This window comes from Berghia stephanieae, chromosome 7 (genome assembly GCF_034508935.2).
Source record: "Berghia stephanieae isolate SIO BIC M18660-M18661 chromosome 7, UCSD_Bste_1.3, whole genome shotgun sequence".
NCBI classification, from domain to species: domain Eukaryota; kingdom Metazoa; phylum Mollusca; class Gastropoda; order Nudibranchia; family Aeolidiidae; genus Berghia; species Berghia stephanieae.
Window position 1 is genome coordinate 60,133,136 of NC_088366.1, and position 22,889 is coordinate 60,156,024.

General features: G+C 35.8%; 2 protein-coding genes across 3 annotated transcripts in view; both read right to left on the bottom strand.

The window, feature by feature from the left end:
* LOC144977593 (uncharacterized) overlaps positions 1-22,889 on the bottom strand; it is a 109,280-nt gene that overhangs the window by 53,809 nt on the left and 32,582 nt on the right. The window lies entirely within an intron of this gene.
* On the bottom strand, positions 14,640-18,495 carry LOC144977594 (uncharacterized). The gene is made up of 3 exons (XM_078922975.1): positions 17,825-18,495; positions 16,789-16,949; positions 14,640-16,436 (listed from the first exon to the last, which is right to left on the bottom strand). The coding sequence occupies exons 1-3, from the start codon at positions 17,844-17,846 to the stop codon at positions 15,870-15,872; spliced, it is 750 nt and encodes a 249-aa protein (XP_078779101.1). The 5' UTR covers positions 17,847-18,495; the 3' UTR covers positions 14,640-15,869.

Below are 22,889 nucleotides of genomic sequence, written 5' to 3' on the forward strand. Positions count from 1 at the left end.
CTACGTTGTTAGATCAAAGTGACGGATGCCGTAATTTCGCATGTCCTTCACATTTCACACCTAGTATCTACTAATACTAGGTATGTGTCAACATCTGTTAGAGGGACTGATCAGCAAGTTCAAAGAGGTGAGTTTCATTAATTGTGTCTTCTCATTAATATGTGGAATGTCGGTTGATAGTTATGTAACATCAAAATGAAATGTTGATCGTCTCCACAAAATTCATCAAGAATCAAAGTAGGAGGAGCTTATTTTACCTACCGTTATTACGCCGATTCCCGATTGCTGGACAATACGACTTGTCATTTTATCAGCTAATTGGGAGGGGCATATAAAATATGGTCAATTTTAATTGGTTAATTGAAGAGTGTGTAGAGAGAGGGTATTTGTCAAGGGTGGGGTGGGGGAGGGGTGGGATTAAGATGCTTGAAAAGAAGATGAGTTGGGGGGGGGGGGGGGGGGGCCGATAGAAAAGGTACTAGCCATTCAGATTTATTTTTACTTTTCATTGTTAATTGTTTCCTTTATTAACGGAGAGCCTGTGCCCGAATCATACATTATTTGCATTGTTCAGAACTGATAAGTTCAGACATTTTGCCGGTGATCCTATACTCATTACGTTTTGTTACTCAGATTTGTTCTCGAAATAAGACATAAAATGTATTGTTGTGCCATAAATTGTAGCAACAACACAACGCTATCATGCCCAACACTGGACCCAAGAACAGAAAATCCAGTGCGAATGCACAGATTCCCTGACTCGATCAAAGAAAGAGAGAGGTAAGAATTCTAGTTCTATGATTAACAGAATTAAGAATTTGTATAATTTGCATGAATAGGTGTGTTTTTGAATAATTAAAGATAGAATTCTTCTATTCAATGTTTTTGATGAATGTAAGTCGTATTATTACATATTGAATAAAAATGAGTTCTAAATGAGCGCAATATCTACTAAACGTGCTCAAAGCGCTTTCGGGTATCAAGCAACGTGTCCCTAGCTAATATTAAGGATACTTTTAGGACCTGATACATGTTCGGCGATATACTTTTTTTTACGAAAGAGACAACGCTGTTAAAAACCAGGTACTAATGTTATAAATGGGATATATTATTATCAAAGAGGAAGCTTTTTTTCCAACGACTCAACAATGCGCCGCTTAGAACGGAACTCGAACTCGGGACCTTCTGGTCCGAAGGCGAGTATCATACCACAAGACCATATAGCCGAAGCCTGACCAAGTAGTGTTTTCAAGTATCTAAACGTTAAGTTGTAGGCAAGGTACAACAAAATAGATGTTATTGACAACATAATATTGGATTTATAATTTGCATGACTAGGTGCAGTTGAGGTTTCTTTATCAGACCGTTTTGTCCACCAACCCACAACCTTGATCTTGTCGAAAGTTGTTTTTTTTTTTGTTTTGTTTTTCCAAGAAACTAACGTCCATTACAAATTGTAACAGGTTTATGCTACGTTTATGCTACTGGTAACCAGGCTTCAATTAATAAGTCACAAAATATATGTATGCATATTAAATTTATTGAAAATCATTGCTAATCTCTACAAATTTACAAGATAACAATTGAGCTTTTATATGGCGCAATATCCATTAAATAGGCTTAAAGCAATTTGTTAAAAGGCCCAAGTGAGCATATAGGGTGAGACAATGCACCTGTAACTGAGACAACATTGTTACCAATCCCTAACTTTACTCCCTAGTATTGTAATAGAATGTGGGGAGAGGGCCTATTTCAAGGACTCAACTTTCCACCAATGAATTTAATACAATCCCTTGGTGATAAGCGATGTTGGTGATATAGAAGGGGGTGGGCGTTATAACGAGGTATCATTGTATTGGGACAACAGCAGCGATTCGGGACAGGAGGGTTGGGTTGAATTTATAACTTCCGATAGCACAGAATAAAAGACACAATACGTATGAGTCAGAAGTATCAAACTCAGTTGTCATTCTCTGCTTGTTTATTGACAGGTGAAAAAAATCATAAGAACTGTTATATATAACTTCTATTTCTCCTCTTTTCCCTCCATAGATGCCTGCGCTGGATACTCAATTTGCGACGAGTTGATCTGAATCTTCAAAACAACAAGTACAAGAGAGTATGCTCTGTTCACTTCGATGTGTCAGCCTACAGCTGTCTCTCGGACATTTCATATTCTCGCCTTATTTGCACTGCAATACCAACAATTGTACATTGTAAGAATCCACCCAAAACAGAGACTAGTACTAGGAAACCACCTGCAAAAAGGACAATCATGGCAGATACGGAATCTTGTGAATTGGAAACTCCGAAACATAAAATACAATTTCCACCAGAAATCACGAACATTACATTACAAAAAGCTCTCGACCAAATTGATCAATTAAAAAAAAAAGCAAAATATCAGCTGAACAAGAAATTGAAAAGAGTCAAACAAAGATAATTGAATATTGAGCTAGCTGCTAAAAAAGAGGTAGAGACAACTAAAGAAAAATGCATCTCCTCCATCGTATCAAAGTTGCCACCAATGCCAAGAAATTTGTTTAAAATTCTACTTTTCAAATGTAAAAAAATACAAAACTGGTCAAAAGAAAAAGACGCAATGAATATGTGCCTGTCCGTTTATTTTCAAAGCTCAGCAGCCTATAAAGTTTTGCGAGCATCAGGTTTTATTTTACCTCACCCAAGGTCATTACAAAGGAGGTATAAAGACGTTCTTCAAGAACCAGGATTGTGCCCAAAACTTCTAGAAGCATTAAAACTCAGAGCAGCATGTTCAAATGATTTTAAAAAACTGGTGACAATTTCCATTGATGGTATGACACTGAAGGAGGGTACCATTTATAAAAAAAAATGAAGACAGAATACTCGGATTCGTTTCAACAGCTACAAACGACATCAGAGTGGCAAACCAAGGAGTTCTAATAATGGTACGAGGGTTGTGGAAACAGATCGTTGGCTATCACATTTGCAAACACAACATACGTTCAACTGAATACAATTATTCGAAACACGGTGGATGCTGTTTCAAAATGTGGATATTCTGTTCGAGTTATTGTTATGGACCAAGAGTCATCACAATGGAAGTGGATCAGGTCGATGAATGTTTCTCCAACTGAACCTTTTTTTTTCTCATTTAACGATAATAATGATGACACTATAAATGTTGTTACTGATCCACCCCATCTCCTTAAAAATGTAAGAAATATTTTTTTCACTAAAGACATTTACTTTATGTACAACGGTCAATGTAAAGTTGCTAAATCAGAACATTTAAAAATTTTATTTGATCTGGACTCAAAAAGTCCCATACGACTCGTTCCAAAATGGTCAGATGGGCATTTTAAATTGCCAAGAGTTAAAAAATTGAAGGTTTCATTGGCTGATCATATTTTTTCTTACACTGTCAGTGCAGCGCTCAGAACATGTGTAGCTAAAAATCTTTTCCCTGAAGGCGCATCCGATACTGCTATTTTTTTTAGAAGTTGTTAATAATATGTGGGATTTCATAAATTCTAGTACTGTTACTGCTCCGATTGAGAATAGATCAATTAATACTAAAGACTTTACCAAACAAATGGAAATGTTTGATTTTATCTGTCCTTTACTAAGAGTTGGTCTTTTGTGAACAAAGGAGGCAAAACTGTTTTGCTTCCATGTCATGAAGGTTGGTTATTAACCTTAAATTCACTAAAAATCTCAGCGAGAATATTCTAATCAAAGACAGATTGATGAATTTTTTATGTTTAAGGAAGTGCAATCAAAACCATGTAGAAAACATGCACAACCGAATTAGAGGATACAATGGTTTTAACGACCACCCTCATTTATTTGCATACGTAAGCGCCATTAAATGTCATGCGTCCAGCTTCTGTACAACGGAGTTACTAGACAGTTCAATCTCTGCAACCAAAAATTGTTTAGATGAAGAAGACGATCTATTTGAGTGTGCCACAAGCGAGTCAAAGTCAAATGCCAATGTCTCTATATCTGCTGACAATGATAATATTTCAATTTTAAATGATGACGAAGAAAATGCTGCACAGCATTCAGATTTATCATTAGATGATGTTGCTGGTTTCAGTTGTAAAGATAAAGATGCGATTGATCATATAAGTGGTCTGTTTTAAGAACTATGTCCAAAAAACCAAGTCATTAGGAATATGCTCTATTCCTCTCACACGACAAGCATTACCAATGATTGTACGTCTTTCATAGATTTTAAATAATATAAAGTTGGAGCCTTGCTTAGAGTTAACTCTGATAATGCAATTCATGCCCAGAAAATGGAATTTTTTTTGTAAATCAACTGAAACGGGAATACCAAAAATGAATACAAAACAATCTATTGTGTCATCTTTCTATTCCAAGTACAGTTTTAACTCTGAATTCGAAAGCTCATGTGGGCACATGCCTGTTCTCCTAAAGCATTTTATTGAAATGTTTACCACAATAAGAATATTTCAATATGTAAAACTATTCAACCAATCCTTGATTATTAAGAAAAGAGGATCAGAATTAAACAAGGACAAGAAATTAAATATGTAGATAATCTGATAAGCTCTTTAATTTTTATCAGCACATGACACTACATATATTATCATCATCCATTTTCTTTTTCCATATACAAATTCTTGGTTTCAATGAGGCTTATTTAAAGAGTTCGTTTATCAAAAGACTTATTTATTCTTTTGTAAATTAAAAATAGTTCCTCTGTATAAACGACCTCGGGATATGAGATTTTTAGGTGATCTTAATCTAAGTACATTGATAGTGTGCTCATGGAATCTACATAAATGTGTTCCCTATTTGAACAAATTCCCTTTGTCTTACTCTTTCTTGCGTTCTTTAATTGAAAGTGTAGAATATTTCTTAAACAATGAAAATATACATCCAAGTTATCCGATTTGGGAACTTTAAAAAATTCTCTTGTTTTTTGTTTGCTGTTTGTTTATTTACAAATATAAACACAATTTCACTGAATGGTCGTGTGTTTTCAGTTTTGAACATGTCAGTCAAAAATTATAAAGGAATAAATATTGCATAATTTATATTGAGAATTTTCATATTTTCACCATACTCAATGCGCTTCACAATGCTTCATTTATTCCACACGGGACATTTAAGTTTCATATAATACATGTCCTTTGTAATGTGTCCTCTTTATAATGGCATTCTTGAATTATATGTCACTGCCATGATGATGATGATGATCAGCATCATCATCGTCATCATCATCATCATCATCATCATCATCATCATCATCAGCAGCAGCAGCATTATCTTCATTGTCACCGTAGTTGCCATGATCATCATCATTCCTGTCATAATAGTGATGATTATTGATTTTGTTTAGTTATTATCTATTCATATTTCCCTCTCTGTTGTGAAGTAATGTTAATTTCTACTTCATTGATGAGTTAGATTCAGGAGTCAAGTGTGTGTTTATGTATGTGTGTATGTAACCGACTTGAGTGTGGTTTGTGAACATGTCTGCGCCCACTATGACTATGATATAACTATAACTGTATTCTATATTGGCATCAATGAGGACCAAAATAAATTTCTATTTCTTTGAACAATCTTCTCTTCTAGGTTCCATGCCTGGTCCAGGCTTCGGATACTGCATGAATTATCTCTCTCCATTCTTCCCTGTCTCTTGCTTTTTCAAACAGCTCTTGGATTGTTAGGCTGGTGAAGCCCTTCAGTTGGTCTATGAGTGTTTTTCTTTGTCTCCCCCGGGCGCGTTTACCAGGTATTTTTCCACAACTTGCCAGGTATTCATTCTTATCTTTCCTTACTATGTGTCCGAAAAAGGATAGTTGTCGATCCACTATTAAGGGCATTAGTTTCCTTTGTTGGTATGTTTGTTTTAGCACTTCTTCGTTCGTTTTGTGTGCAGTATACGATATTCTCTGCATCCTTCTCAAGCACCACATTTCAAAAGCTTCAATGTTCTTTTGTGTTTCTGCATTTGTAGTCCAGCTTTCGCATCCGTATAACAAGATTGGCCACACGTAGCACTTCAAGACTCGGAATCTAATCCCGAACGACATCTGTTTGTTTTTCAAAATGTTTCCCAGGTCCATGAAGGCCTGTTTGGCTTGAGTTATTCTTGCTCGTATGTCTCGGTTACATCTTCCATCTGTTGTCACTATTGAACCTAGGTATTTAAAACTTTCTACGTTGGTAAGTTGCTCGCCGTGAATCGTTATATTGCAGGTGTTGTTGTTTTCGGGGTTTTTCTGTATTACCATGCATTCCGTTTTGGTGATATTCACTTCCATTCCCTTGGCTTCACTATCTACTACCACTTTGTCAACAATCTTTTGAAGTTGGATTTCTGATGTTGCAATGAGTACCGTATCGTCTGCGTATCTTATATTATTTATGTTGTGACCTCCTACTTTTATTCCCTCCATATTATTTATGCCCCTCATGATTGTTTCTTGGTATAGATTAAACAGATCTGGTGAGGCAACACACCCTTGACGGACTCCTTTCTTAATAGGAATGGAATTTCCTGTAGAGTTTCCGATTTTGATAGATGCCTGCTGGGTGTAGTATAATGTTTGCATGAGTCTGAGGTCTTTCTCATCAGCGCCAATGGAGTGCAGTTGTTTTAGTATTTCTTCGTGGCGTACTCTATCAAAAGCTTTTTTGTAGTCGACAAAACAGAGGTATAGTGGGGTCTGAACCTGTATAGCTCTTTCACTTAAAACACGGAGGAGGTATATTGCGTTCCTTGTCCCTCTGTCAGGTTGGAATCCATATTGTTCCTCTGCGATTTCGGGGTTAATCTTATTCCTTAGCCTGTTGATAATTATACGCAACAGTATTTTGTTGATGTGGCTTATTAAACTTATAGTTCTAAAATTTTCGCATCTGACTGCACCTGCTTTCTTTGGTATTGCTATGAAAATAGAGTTACAGAGATCTTCTGGAATTTTCCCAGTATTGTATATAATGTTGAATAATATGTGAAGTTCATCAATTGCTAGATCTCCTAGGCTTTTTAATACCTCTACAGATATTTCATCAGGGCCTGTTGCTTTACCATCCCTCATTCGTTCCATGGCATGTTCAATTTCACTTTTGGTGATGTTTGGTCCGCTTAATGGTTCTTTGAATTTCAGTGGTGGTTCATTTCTATTTGGATCATTGTACAGTTCGCCTATGTATTCTACCCATCGGCTTTCTATATGTTGTTCTTCAAATAGCAGTTCCCCTTGTTTGTTTTGGATACAACTTCCTGCTGCTTTGCTTTTCCTTTTCCCTGATAGTTCTTTTATTCTTTGGTGAGCTTGTTGGGGGTTGGGTTTGTATTCTCTTTCGATTTCGCAGCATTTCCAGTCTAGATAGTTCTCGTGTGCCTCGATGCATTTGGATTTAATGTGGTTGTTCAATGTTTGGTATTCTGCAGACCCTCTGTTGCATTTTCGTCTTTCTTCAAATAGGTTTAGAATTTCATTTGTCATCCATTCCTTTTTGCTGTTTATTTGAGCTATTGGTAAATGCTTTTCTGCAGTTGCTTTGACACACTTTTGGAATATATCAAATTGTTTTTCACATTTTTCGTTATCAGGTTCACTTTGGCTTTGTATCATGAGTGCATTTTCAAATTCTTATCTCATTTTTGTTTGTATGCCATTGTCTTTGCATAACCTGTAATCCCTCTTTATTCTACCAGCTGTTCTCTGAATAGCTTTAAACTTTATCCTTACTGTACAAACAACTGGGACATGGTCACTGTCTACATCGGCGCCTGGATAGGTTTTGCAATTTAATATGCCATTTCTGAATCTTGATGATACTGCTATAAAGTCTATCTGGTTCCTTGCTCTGTCCCCTGGTGATTGCCATGTCCAGGTTCTTCTTGGGTGTTGTTGAAACCAGGTGTTTGAAATCATTAATTTATTTGTTCTACACCAATCTGCCCAGATGTTTCCTCGTTCATTTCTGTCTCCGAGTCCATGTGGTCCGATTATGTCACCATCTCTGCCTCTGCCAATCTTAGCATTTAGGTCCCCCATTACCATAAGGACTTCTTGTGATTTACACATTCGTTTTGCTTTGTCTAGTGAATGGTAAAATGTCATATCTGCATCTGTCGCCTCTTCTGTTGGTGCATAAACTTGAATAATATTGGTGTCAACTACAGGTCCTCTTAGCTTAACCAGCAAAACTCTGTCTGAGATTGCTACGTGCCCTTTGTAAAATTTGGTTGATTTAGTGCTTAGGCCACTGGGACCCCCCCTCCCCCCCCCCCCTTTGGGAGTTTATGCCACTATGTTTTTCAAATAATAGAGCTTATTGGCCATACAAATTTCACTGTTACCGTAAAAATAAGTGTCATTTAAGAGAGTTATGGCTCTTTGAAAAAGTGAGTTGTGTCCCTTGCAAAAAAGAGACAACATTTCTTTCAAAGGCTCTGGAGACTACAATATTACTTCAAATATATGCAAATTGGGTATCAAACTGAAGGAAATTGAATATACTATCAAACTATGTGCACAAGCTTTCAATTTGTAAATATTATATAGATTCACAGAAAGTTGAAACAATTTGTCAGTAATCTCATGAAGTGTCATATCTAAACTTATGGGCTATTTCAGTGTTTTACACAAAAATTATTTTAAATATGGCCAAAAACAGCATGTTCATTAAAAATGTAGCACTGAAGAAAGCTATGGCCCAAGCCTCAACAACAACCTTCATATTTCTACGTAACAGGAAAAACTAAAAGTGTACGCAACCCTTAAATTTTTCTCCACTTTGTGGGATGCCAAATTCATCATAATTTTCATTCTTTTTAAACATGGTATTGATGTCCAGTTGTCACATTTAAAAGTAAGTTGAAGATGTTGTAAAACAATAGATATATCATGAAAAAAGACTAATTTGTTCACAACCCAAGTGAAGCATCATTACCGAAGACTTTTGAACGAAATCCCATTGTTATATCATGAAGAATAATTGATACTCAAAAGGGATTCTTGATTCAAGATGCAGTAAGTACATAAAAACAATATCCTTATGTGTTTTGCAAACATGCTTTACTCCTTAACAGTTTGCACTGCTCACCAATTTATTACATATCCTCATCATCAGTAGCAAAATCCTCTTCGTCCTCTGAAGTGTCGTCAAGGAAATCACTGTCAAAGCTATCACTACCATCCTCGGCATATGTATCTTCGTCAGTACTGGTGCAGCTTTCTTCATACACAATTTCCTGCAACTCATCTGGAATGAAAGCATCTTTGAACCACTGTACTTCCAATTCATTTGCAGAATTTCTCTGCCAACCGTTATCCTCTGGTTTTGGAATGCAAGGATTCTGGCACACTGCATTCCTCCAAATGAGAGTTTGAAAGTTGGCTCTTGATATGTGCAGTGACAATACTTGACTACAAGGAGGCATCTGACACAGATCAATTCCACCACTGCATGAGATGATACCTTTCTTTCCTTTGAAACGCTGGCGAACTATGTCATACCTCACTTTGTTGAAACTTGTGCATGAGGTTTTGCCTTGCAGCTTGCACACAAATGACTCTAACATGAGACAGTCATTACTCGAAACAGCTGCTGATGTTCCTAATCTGGAGAACAGAATTCTAAGATCTTCCTCCTTTTGAAGAAATTTTAGAGCTTTCAGCTTTCCTTGCCCAGCAAAGCAACTTGTTGTGTCACAGCCTGTGAATGCATGGACACCAAGTAATGCATCACACATCTGTTTAGACAAAGTCTTTGCTATCTGAGCTGAGAGACATTGATTTGTCGCCTGTTGTTGCCACAGCCAGTATCAAAAATCAGGGTCTTTCCAATTGTCTCTGAGAATGAAAGGAGAAGTAAGAAGACATCCGTGTCTGGTGATCTGACAACAATTGTTTCACAGTTTGGTTGGCGGGAAGCAGATTGACAGTGCAGTATAATTCGTGTGTCTGCCTCTTCCTGTGATGAGTAGAGATCTAGACAAGGTACAGCTGTGGTAAATTCATCCGTGTCACTGTAAAGTAAGGTGCATCTCTCTTCACAGACAAAGAAGATTTCCCTGTTTCTCAGTTTCTTTGCATATTCGTTACTTTCCCATTCCTTGAGGAGAGACCTGATAAGGGATCTTTTGTTATCAACGCAGCTGAGAAATGATTTCCAACGTCTGGGCACTGTTGTTGCAGATCCTCTTAACAAGTATGCATTATCTTCAGAAGATCCTCTCCTCAATCTCTCACAACCTTTGATTGAATCTTCTATGTAAGTATCAGTCACAAAGTGTACACAAGCTGCTTGTGGTAAGGAGGAAAATGTAAGTTTGGCTACTTCACCAAATGTATTTGGGATTGCTGACAGAGTTTGTAACAGTGCATTGCCATCAACAATGTAAACGGTGTTTGTTTTTTATTTGCATAATCCTCGAACATTAATGAATTGTCAGGCGTGAGCTTGTGCAACAGAGTTGCTTTGTTGGTCTTCAGAGGTAAACCATCTGATGAAGCCAGCGACCATGGAGTAGGTGTTAGAGGACATTGAAGAACTTTTTGAAGATCAACACTGTGCTCTTGGGACAAAACAAGAAGCTGGCCAAATAAATTTCTCTGTGCCTTGATTTTGACCACGTTCATGTCTTTTTTTTCACTGTTACCACTTTCCTCAATGATGCAAATGTCTTGGTCTTGTTCCTTTCTAATGGCTTGTGAAATTCTACAGTCTTTTCCTTCAGTCTGTTTTCAACAAAACTTTCAAACAATCTTTTTCCTGTTTTTTCCACGGCTAGCAGGTCATCAGCAACATCCTCTTGCACTTTCATTCCTGAAGCTAGACTGACCAGACCATCTTCAACTTCAAAGGGATTGATAAATGCTGAAAATGCCTGGAGGATCTTTTGCACTCGCTTTTCACTTTGTCTTTTTTTTTCTGCAAGGCTCAATTCTTTGTGGGTGTCTATATCTATACAGTTGTTGTTGCTGATCATTCTTTGGGTTGCTGATACATATTCTGCTCGATTGTGTCTTGTTACACTCCAACGGCTCCCATAGTGGGCAGGGAGGTACATGCTGTGTCTTCTATCCCCCCATACCTGTTTTCCAATTGTTTCCTGTCATTGTCTTGGAATGAGATTACTTAGTTTTGTCCTGATCCTTGCCGGAGTTTCTTGACTGGGAGGGAAACAGTCGAATGTATAGTTATAGTTTTGGGAGATGATATTTTTTTCCTTGTAAATCATCTCTCTGTTATGCATTGTATTATGTTTAGTTTACATATTATATTATATGATTGGTAAACATTTGAGTGTATTCCTCTTAGTTGGGACCTGTGCTTGTGTCTGGATGAGACTTTTAGGTGATCTCAAACTAAGTACTTTAACGGTGTGCTCTTGGAATCTACATCTGTTCCCTATTTGAACCCGTTCCCCTTTGTTTTACCTTTTCTTTTGTGCTTTAATTGTAATTCTATAACTTTTTACTATCCTATTCTCTTCCTTTTTACTGGCGCTGATATGACCTTAATGTGTTGCAAGCGCGGTAAAACCCTTAAAAACAAAAACAAAAACAAACACTCCAACGGTAATAGCTTGGAAGACTCTTGCTGAACCCAACAATACCTCTTTTTGTCTTTGCATGTTTGTTTATTGTTTGTCCAATGGTCATATCAACTGCTATTCTTCCAGCAGGCGTCCTTGATCTGGAGACACTAAATCCATTATCTTGTAACATTTGTTCTGCCCCTGGGTGGGAATGAATCAGGTTGGCTAGTGACACAAAATATACACTGAGATACTTGGCATAATTGTGGTGATTCATGGTAAAAAGCAGTGGGCACAGTTCTTTTAAACAAGATATATGAAGAAGAAAGTTGTTTGTCTTTGTAGCTCGCAGAAACTGGAGGAGAAGCCAAACTCTGTCCATGTATTGGATCCAGTATTGTGCAGTTTTTCCGTACTTTCCTGAGCGGACACTCTCTTTGAAGGCTTCATACTGGGAAAATAACTCAGCATACACAGTTGACTGGAGAATTTTATTAGCTGTATGGCTTGAAATTCCTTCGGTGAATTCCTTTATGTAAGACATGAGGTCTTTACTGAGTTTTGAATCCGTGTCCTGCTCAAATTTTGCAAGCAGAAGCCTCTCTAGAGCCTCCAAAACAGACACATGCACTCGTATAGCCCTGTTGTAGTTCTTTCCACTCATAACCCTATCCATAGAACCATGTGCACATAGCCCTGCTTCAGTCACAATTTCTTCAAAACCAGATCCACTTTGGAGCTTTCCCAGGGCACCAAGGTATGAAATTATGGTGTGAAAGACACCCAGGTGAATAATGACTGTTTTGTAAAGCTGTGGGTTTTGCCAGACAATTATCGTAAGCTTTCTTTGCTACAGCAAGGTCAAATGTTACAAATGTATATGTGTTATATGCCCATTAATCATGCCTGAATTGTGCTAGTACAAAATTCCTCTTGTTTATTTATCACTGAAAGGAAGCAAATACACTGTAATATATATTTTTTTCATATTATAGAGAAAATGGCTATCAAAGATTTAAAAACCCTATATAGCTTTGTAAAATATTTTATGATCTGAGGCAAAAAAATGAGAAATGACAATAAAATTCCACTATTTATTGCATTTGAAGCAATTTTAGGGTGATAAACAATCACTTTATTTAGGTACACCAAACCAAATTTTGAGTTAAGAAAAAACCAAAAAGTCTATGTTTCATCACATAGTACTCAATTTTCTAAGAAGTTTGATACCAAAATGAGCCCTCTAACTCAATTATTAAGGAATTTACGCAATATTGAAGATTCGAAAAATATGCGCCTTCGCGCAACTTGCTCCGGTGTCAACTTTGCGCTATTGTAAAATGAAAAGTAATCAAACCACATACCTAAAACTTGCTAGACAGACAGACAGCAACACAGGGAACACGCCTATTTTTTTCCAAGCATATTAAAGAACTTTATTTTACTTTTAAAAGGTCTTGAAAATGGCTCCGAAGCCAATTTCACATAAAACGACAAGGGAGGTAAAAAAGAGCAATTTGAACGATTTTTAAAAATTCATTAAAAAATAATAAAAACATGTACATATTCATGTGATACATCAAATTAAAGTTCATTATCCATACAATGACAAAATGTAAATAGCCAAAGTATGCAAGCCACACATTGGTCATTAAAGAACATGAAGCAAGACTGAAATAATGAAATCACAAAAATTTCACCTAATAAAAAAACTCACAAATATGCAAAATGTCAGGATATACAAATAAAACACTTCATACGTACAGCATGAATAACGTACAATTCAGAAATAGTATGATCTCCTTAGTAAAATAAATTAGATAACTTCAGCAGCTTCAGACTAAGCTATGAAAATTGAGAGAGAAAAATAATCCGAAACCGAGAAATCACAACAAAAAAAATGCACATTAAATCATTAATGCTTGAAAAAGAAATTAAACTCAATCAGGCTATAACTCTTCGCTTCTTTGATGGGTTCTCAATGTCACCAGAAACAGAATTTGATTTTAAAAAAGACTTTAAAGCATCCAACATAAAATCAACATCACCAAATCTTAAACTCCTTCCGCCCGACATACATTTATGAAAACGTATTTCACTCTTCAATATATCTTTTATCTTTGTCATTGAATAATTTTCAACTCTAAGCCTGTCAAATAAATCAATTACATCTTTATCTGTTCGACAGGGCCCACCGTGTAATTCAACATCTCGTTCAACCTTGGAAATATTCTCCATATCCTTTATCTGCTTATCAATCTTCTTCTGTTGATTCTCTACAAATTTCAATCTTATATCATTATCTACTTTATCTTTTAACATCTTACTCTCATTTCGCATTTTCTTCCCATGCTTTCTAGCTACTTTGAACATGAGCCCTTGCTCTTCAACAGACTTTTTAGATAAAAACGATATTGTTTTATTGCGTTTGACAGCATGAATGGTGGACCGATTATGGAGTGATGCATTTCTCCTTTTACTAATGTCATAATCGAAATCACCAAATGCACTCTCACCAACCAAATTTGTAAGAGGACAATGGCTCAATGTTCTTTTCATTTCATCACTGACATGAGCATAATAACCATCATTTAAAAAATCTTTCAACTGTCTCTCAGTAACAGAAGAAACATCTTTGCACAATATTTTTAACAAAGCAATCATTACAACATTATTAAATTTGTCAATTTGACTATGTACCATATCAAATGCAGGGGATTTGGAAAAAGGGAGAGCATCTCCAAAAACAGATGTAAAAGAAATATCAAGTAATTCAGAGGGATCATCAGCCCATTTCTTAAAACAGTCATGCATCATTTGAACATACATAAAAAAATCAGTATACTTCACTGTATTACTCTTGACAAGAAACCAATAAGGCGAAGTGACTTTTAAACAAAATAGGGCAATACAACAAACCAATGACATTAACCTTAAATCTTGAAGGTCATGAGTAACACTCTTAATCAATAAATTTGGGTTATCATGTAAAATACCAGAAGTGAAAAAATTCAATAAATTGTCATGGTGGAATAAAATAGAAACAGCAGCTTCAAAAAAGCAATTAAACCTGTTGGACTTAAAACTAGGAATGGGAACAACATTGTGAGTATCAGAACAAAAAGTAATCCACTGTGGACGACATCCATTTTTCTGGTCACCCCTGGGACCCAACAAATTACAAGTACATCGAATTATTCTATTTGTCGCAGACTCTGAATCTTTGCTAAAAAATGAAAAGGCCCCATCTTTGTCCCTTCCTAAATACTCATCGTCCTGAGTGATCAACTTTCGTTCAAAAACTGACAATGTCTTTTCAAAGGCAGAACTAATTCCTAATAGAAAATGTGCATTACAATGCAAAAAACTGATCTGAAGGAATCTCCAAGCTCAGCGTTTAGTTTATCTGTAAATTTATGACCAAAAAGAATATTGGGCGCAGCCCTATCAGACATGACACTAGTAATTTTAGAAAGAATTTCTCTTAAAATAATATCAGGAGAAATGGAGTACACATCTTTATAGCAATCAACTAAATTACTAATAACAATCATAGCAATATCCAAAAGAGTGTCAGAATTTTCAGTGGCAACAGGCAAAAACCCCAGATAAAAGGTTTCCCCACTATCTAAAGTGAACTGATGTCCCACTATCTTTTTCTGATCTCTTGATGTACCATCAAAATGAAACGTAGCATTTTCAGATTTTAAAACATTTTCAACAGTTTGCATATTTGAAAGGACAAAAGCCTCATCACACATGTTTAAAACTGTTTGAGCACAAGGTAAATTTTCAGAAAATACATAATGAAAAATATTGCTTGATACAATATCAATTACTTTTTTTACATTTTTAGCTGAGACACCTGTCTCACAAACTAAGGCGATGACAGCTTTCCTGACATCATCAGAATATTCATTATTTTTAGAATTTTTAATTTTAATTTCAAATGGATTAGCTTCTAAATTTTCATATCTGATGATCTCTTTCTGTAACTCATCTGTAAGGTATTTATTTTTTGACTTCATTTTCTGTAAGGACAAATCTTTCTTATTTAAATCACTGTGTAAAACAGATATAGTTGAGCAATAATCTTTACAAATTTTGTCATGCCCAGCTTTAATTTCTTTTAACTTTAAATCTTTTTTCTTTAATTCAGCTTCAAACTTTTCTTCTAATTTAGACACAGTAACTAAAGCTTTATCCTCAGCTGAACTAAGTTTCTCTTTCAGTCCTTTTACCTCCTCCAGTAGAGAAAATTTCTCCGATTGAATATCACGTAGTGCAGATTCAACAATTAGAAGTTTTTCATTCAAAGACTGAATCAAATGTAACTGGTCATCTTTCAGCTTTGGAGTAGTTGGAGTTGGACTAGATCGTAGTGGGGTGGGTGGCGAGGCGTAGGGTGCTCTTGTAATGGCAATGATGAAGGCTGTAGATGTGAGGGTGGTTGTGGAGACGAAGAAAGGGAAAATTTTGATAGCAGAAATTGCTGAAGCCTTTCAGGATGTTTGGTCTTGTTGCTCCTGAGTCGTTCATACTCTTTGAATGTTTTTTTTAGGACACAAAAAAGTTTAGAATTGATGCTCAGTCCAGATAAATGACAAACCCATTGAGCCGTTGTGTTTGAACTTAATCCCATATCCCTCCTGGAAAGTTCAATATCAATAACTAATCCGTTATCGATGTGTTTCAAATCCAGTGAAGATGCAGGCGGAAAGGGCAATGAAGCACGGGTGATGCCAAAACTCGACAACTTATCCGAAATAAAGTCGAAGTCAACCCCACATTCCAGGAACGACAGATCATGCCGTTGCATGCAGAATCTCTGGTAAGCACGCTCCACTGCATGCCTTATCCGTGATCTGTGTGATGCAAGGTCTGGGGATATCCGTAGAAGACAGTCTTCAATCTGAAATCAAATTATTTGAAAAGATGAGACAATGGCAATACAACACAATTTTACATTGTCAATTGTTACCTAACTCTGTACCTTTCTCGTTAGCAATGCTTACTCATATGTACAGTGAATCCCACTAGGCACTGAAATGCACCAATACCCCTTCATATGATCCTCACCGATTTCTTCCTGTAACAAAACATCTTAATCTTAGCCAGCAAAAAAAAAATAAAAAAAAGCGGTCAGAGAACAACTGTCTTGACTTTGCTCACTTCTTGACAATGGATGATCACATGATAGCTTTGGGAAACTTCTCTGAAAAAAACGTGATTACATATAAATGACGAAATAAAAATATAGTCACCTCCTTCCAAGATTTTTTTGATGAGCAGTTCTCCGATTCCTGCTTCAAAAAATAAAGCTGTACAAGTAACTTCTGGTTCACTTTTATTGGTGGCAAATCTGGTCGTCTACCTCTCCCAGATACCAAAAAGGTATTTTTTAACCCTTGGTAAACATCATCATCTGAGGAAATATATCAAAATGAAAATTACTAATTTTATCATTAAAATCAAAATCTTCCTTACACAAACATTGAAATAGATACACGTTATTATTATCCCCAATAAATAAAAAATACCAAACAATAATCTGAATCTGATGAATAGGCAATAATTACAACATGAATATGAAAAAAAAAAAAAAGTCATTTGCCATGGTAATAGCTAGTAATAATAAGTACCAGGCAGTCTGGTAGCGCACAATTAATATTTGATCTACTGAAATTATATTGAAGGATCACAATAGTCATATAACTTTATAAACAAATCAGTCCACATCCAAATTATTGACAGGGGTCTGAGCCCATCCAAAGCAAAGTTTCATAACATAATTTTTTTTAAAAAAAGCTTACTATTGCTGTAAAGTCACATACGCCTCTATAATAATAATAATTAATGATAATTTCTTAACCAATAACCTTAGAACGCATTCGAACTAAAACAAAACTAATGTGAATCTCGATAAGTTGTCCGCAATGGACTCGTCCGAAACCTGAATTGAGTGTCCGCCATTTTGAAATCAAGATTTCATCGCCACAAAAGTCTAGTGTATTAAGATGACAAAATACAGCTGTATTATTCATTAAAATAAAATTTAGATTGGTGTCATATAAAATTAGATAACTGATTAAAGTCTTACTGGTATTTGTTTAGGGGAAAATATAACATAAAAAAATACAAAGTGCCACAAAGTTCCCAGTTGCTGGATACGAGGGAATACCGCAAGTGAAAGAATTTTAAAAGACACTGCGTTTACGATTTTGACAAAAAAAAACTAACTAATATAAAAAAAGCAATATTTTCAATGATCAGAAAGTAGATTTCAAACATATAACTTACCTATAATGAGCTTTGAATCCATTCTTGAATGAAATCAATCAATCAATCACACCTTGTTTACAACTAGTCGCGAGTCGACTAACGTCAACTCGGCTCCTTCGTTTGAATGACTTCGCCGGGCATGGTCGTTCTTTTTAAATAGCCAGCTTGCGGACGCTGTTCCATAAAATAGTTTCGAATTTTTACCATGAATAGAAAATTGAATACTTTTTCATTTCATGTAAGTTTCGTTTCAATGTTCTCATATTTCGGCATTTTTTTTGTCAAAAACTTCAAAAAAATCGATTTTTAGAGAGGAATATGATTTTATACAATATAAAATTATATACCAAACGAAAGAGAATTCAATTCTGCTTCAAATAACACCATTCATTTCCCGATCTCATAAACGGCGCTCGCAAGACATCCGGTTGAAAAAGATGAGGTCATAAAAACTGACCGTGAGCATTCCGACCAACCGTTTTCTACACATTTTTATTCAAATCTATTAATATTACTTATTGAACAAAACCATTTTCTTTTTTCCCTATCATAAAGAAAAAAGGATGATCTTTACAATGACACCAAGTGTAATGCATACATTTTACACATTATTTGAGAGTAGCAGTGTGAAAGTGATGAATTTTCCCGATTTTCATCACAATTTTACCCGATAGTGGCTGGTTTGGAGTACCTACTTTATTCACAAAAATGAGTTCACGAAAAATTGCACCCGATGACCTTTCAAGGGCCATAACTCCTGTAAATGATACTTGAAAAAACTGTAACACCCGGATTAATTTGTGTTATATGTCCCTGAAGCATGCCTGAATTGTGCTAGTGCAAAATCCCTCTTATTTATTCATCCTGAAGGGAAACAAGTACACTGTAATAGATTTTTTTTTCAAATTATAGAGAAAATGGCTATCAAAGATTTTAAAACGCTATATGGCTTTGTAAAATATTTTATGATATGAGGCAAAAAATGAGAAATGACAATAAAATTCCACTATTTATTATTGCATTTGAAGCAATTTTAGGGTGATAAACAATCATTTTATGCACAAAAATGAGTTCACGAAAAATTGCACCCGATGACCTTTCAAGGGCCATAACTCCTGTAAATGATACTTGAAAAAACTGTAACACCCGGATTAATTTGTGTTATATGTCCCTGAAGCATGCCTGAATTGTGCTAGTGCAAATTCCCTCTTGTTTATTCATCCTGAAGGGAAACAAGTACACTGTAATATATTTTTTTTCAAATTATAGAGAAAATGGCTATCAAAGATTTTAGAACGCTATATGGCTTTGTAAAATATTTTATGATATGAGGCAAAAAATGAGAAATTACAATAAAACTCCATTATTGATTGTATGTGAAACAACTTTAAGGTGATAAACAACCATTTTATGCACAAAAACGATTTCACAAAAAATTGCACCTAATGACCTTTCAAGGGCCGTAACTCTCGTAAATGACACTTGAAAAAACGGTAACACCCGGATTAATACTCAAGATATATTGCTGTTTCAGAAAAACCATGTGGCGAAAACTCCCCCAGGGGGGGGGGGGGGGGGGGGGGGGGGGGGGAGGGTTTCGCCCACTGGCCCATGCACTAATTGTTGGTCTAAGATCATCCCTACTCCTTTTTGGAAAGAGGTTCCACCACTCCATATGATCTTATATGTCGTGTTGTTTTCTTGTTTTGACATAGTTTCCTGCTCTTTCCATCTCATCTCTGCCAGGCCAAGAATATTTATTTGGAGCCGTTTCATTTCTTTTAGAATGTTGTTTAGTTTTCCTTTTTGGGCACAGGTCCTGACATTCCATGTCCCAATTTTGGTTTTGTCACATTTGTTAAATTTATTTCGGCTAGTAACTGGCTGACGGTTCGGTGTGACCTGACGAACATCACGCTCCCAACCGAGCGAGGCAGCAGTCTTCCGTGAAGACATGCTCCCCTTTACGCTGTCACCGTTTAACTTTGAACAATAAAGCTCTTTTTATTATTATTATTATTATTATTATTATTATTATTATTATTATTATTATTATTATTATTATTATTATTATTATTATTATTATTATTATTATTATTATTATTATTATTATTATTATATATTATTATTATTATTATTATTATTATTATTATTATTATTATTATTATTATTATTATTATTATTATTATTATTATATTATTATTATTATTATTATTATTATTATTATTATTATTATTATTATTATTATTATTATTATTATTATCAAGGTACCCATTCTCGTATGTCGAATACAATAGATATTCGTTAAGTGGTTTGTTGTTTCAGTCAATGACAAACTCAACATTGGTTTAATTTGTGACATGGCGATTATATGTAACGCTTAGACCCTGGTGACTATAATTATGTCAATGTTTTATCAAAAACGACAATCCAGTATTATCCGGTATCGTATCGTGATAAATCTAACTACTACTACTACATTACTGCTACACTACTACTACTACTACTACTACTACTACTACTACTACTACTACTACTACTACTACTACTACTACTACTACTACTACTAACTACTACTACAACAACTACTACTACTACTACTACTACTACTACTACTACTACTACTACTACTACTACTAATATATTATTATTATTATTATTATTATTATTATTATTATTATTATTATTATTATTTATTATTATTATTATTATTATTATTATTATTATTACAACTATTGCTGTTGTGCTCCTATGTGGTCTTGTGGTATGACCGGGAGCTCCAGGGTTCGAGTCTCAATCTGAGCAGCGCATAGATGAGTGCTTAGAAAAGGCTCTCTTTATTCACAGTCTCTCACAATTCTCAATAAAAAAATAAATAGGTACCTTGGTGGAAAACATGTAATAACGCCTAAAAGGCATCATGTCTCCTCCTACATGTTAAGTGTTGCTCTTGGGTATGGGCCAGTTTGTACAGCGCTTTGAGTACGTTTGGTAGATATTACACTATATAAATGTTTGAGTTTTATGTTACAGAAGTAGAAATATTGGTTGGAGAGTAATAGTAATAATGGTACGGCTATGTGGGCTAGTGGTATGACACTCGCTTTCGGATCGGAAGGTCCTGGGTTGGAGCCTCAAGCTCGGCGCATAGTTGAGTCCTTGGAAAAGGCTCTTTACTCACATTCTCTCACCGTACTCAGGCGTAAAATGAGTACCTGGCCGTTAACAGCGGTGTCTTTGGCCGAAACATTGTAATATCGCCTAACAGGCGGCATATCCCGTCCTACATGTTAAATGTTGCTGTTGACCAGGGACCCCTTGTAAAGCGCTTTGAGCACATTTAGTGGATATTGCGCTATATAAAGCTCAATTAATGGTAGTTGTAGAAGTAGTAGTAGTAGTTTTACAGTATCCATCAATGCCTATCGCCAGTTATTTATTCACACTGACGACGGTTGGGGTTAGTTTGTTCAAATGCGTTATAAAAAGACACTATCTTTGTGAGTTCCCAATCATTGTCACTCATTCTGTCATTGACGACACTTAATACTGCTCTGATTGAGAGAGAGATAGATAGATAGATAGATAGATAGATAGATAGATAGAGAGAGAGAGAGAGAGAGAGAGAGAGAGAGAGAGAGAGAGAGAGACACTCGTTGTACATATAGAATGACCTAAATAAACTAACTAAATGTTGGCATGATACTGTCATTGTTTGAAATCAACGGGTCCTAAATGTTGAAAGGAATTCCCACCTTCTCCTCACTTTTTTATTATGTTTATTACCCCTTTTGAAAAAACCTGATCTCGATAAAGAGAACTTAAAAAACTATCGCCCTGTCTCTAATCTTCCTTTTCTCTCTAAGATCTTAGAAAAGCTTGTTTTGAAACAATTACTGTCTCATCTTAAAAATAATTGTCTTGAAGAAAAATTTCAGTCTGCTTATAGGCAACATCATTCGACGGAAGCCGCACTTGTTAGGGTTGTTAATGATCTCCTCTCTGTTATAGACAATGGTTCATGTTCTTTGCTGAATTTGCTTGACCTATCGTCTGCTTTTGATACTGTTGATCACAATCTTCTTCTCAAACGTCTTGAAATTACTTATGGCGTGTCTGGTGCAGCGCTTGATTGGTTTAGGTCATATTTGTTTAATCGTAAACAGATTATTACGGTGGATGAATATAGATCGGCCGAAATCTTTCTTGACTGTGGGGTTCCCCAGGGTTCAGTACTTGGACCCGTTCTTTTTGTTTCGTACGTTGGCCCTCTGTCTAAAATCATCAGAAGTTTTGGTCTGTCTTACCATCAATACGCTGATGATACGCAATTGTACTGCGTTTCCAATATGAGAAATTTACAAGAAGTATCAGCCAATAGTAAAAATTGTATCCAAAGTGTTAAGAAATGGATGAATGAGAACAGACTGAAACTGAATGATGATAAGACGGAGGTGCTGTATGTGGGGAACAGGAAGTGGAAAAGTGAAACAGATTTGAAGTTGGGGGATGCCTCTATTCAAATTGTTGACAAAGTGAAAAACCTTGGCACATTCTTAGACTCTGGACTGTCGATGGAGCATCAGGTTAATAATTTGGTTAGATCTCTCTTTTTCCAACTAAAAAAGATTGCTTCCATTAGACGGTTCATATCTGAGGATGTGACCAAGCACCTGGTTGTGTCCCTCGTACTATCGAAATTGGATTATTGTAATGCTCTGTTGTTTGGCGTTTCGCAATACAATCTGAAACGTCTTCAGATTGTCCAAAACAGCGCTGCCAGACTAGTATTTATGAAGCGTAGGTGCGACTCTGCCGGACCTCTACTTCATGACCTGCATTGGCTGCCTGTTGAGAAAAGAATTAAATTCAAAGCTTGTGTTTTAGTGTATCGTTGTCTTGAAGGTACTGCCCCTTCCTACCTTTCAGAACTAATTGAAAGATATTCAAAACCCCGCCCCTTACGTTCGGCCAGTGATTCACACAAAACTAGTTGCCCCTCGAATTCGGAAAAATGCTGGAATGAGATCCTTTTCTCATTTCGGACCCTCTATTTGGAACGCCTTACCGCAGAGCATTCGTG

Excerpts from the sequence above, each read along its gene's own strand:
- LOC144977594 (XM_078922975.1), bottom strand. The coding sequence starts at position 17,846 with ATGGATTCAAAGCTCATTATAG. Across the intron at positions 16,950-17,824 it reads GGATTCAAAGCTCATTATAG|ATGATGATGTTTACCAAGGG; the intron begins GTAAGTTATATG and ends ATATTTCCTCAG. Across the intron at positions 16,437-16,788 it reads CAAAAAAATCTTGGAAGGAG|ATTGAAGACTGTCTTCTACG; the intron begins GTGACTATATTT and ends ATTTGATTTCAG.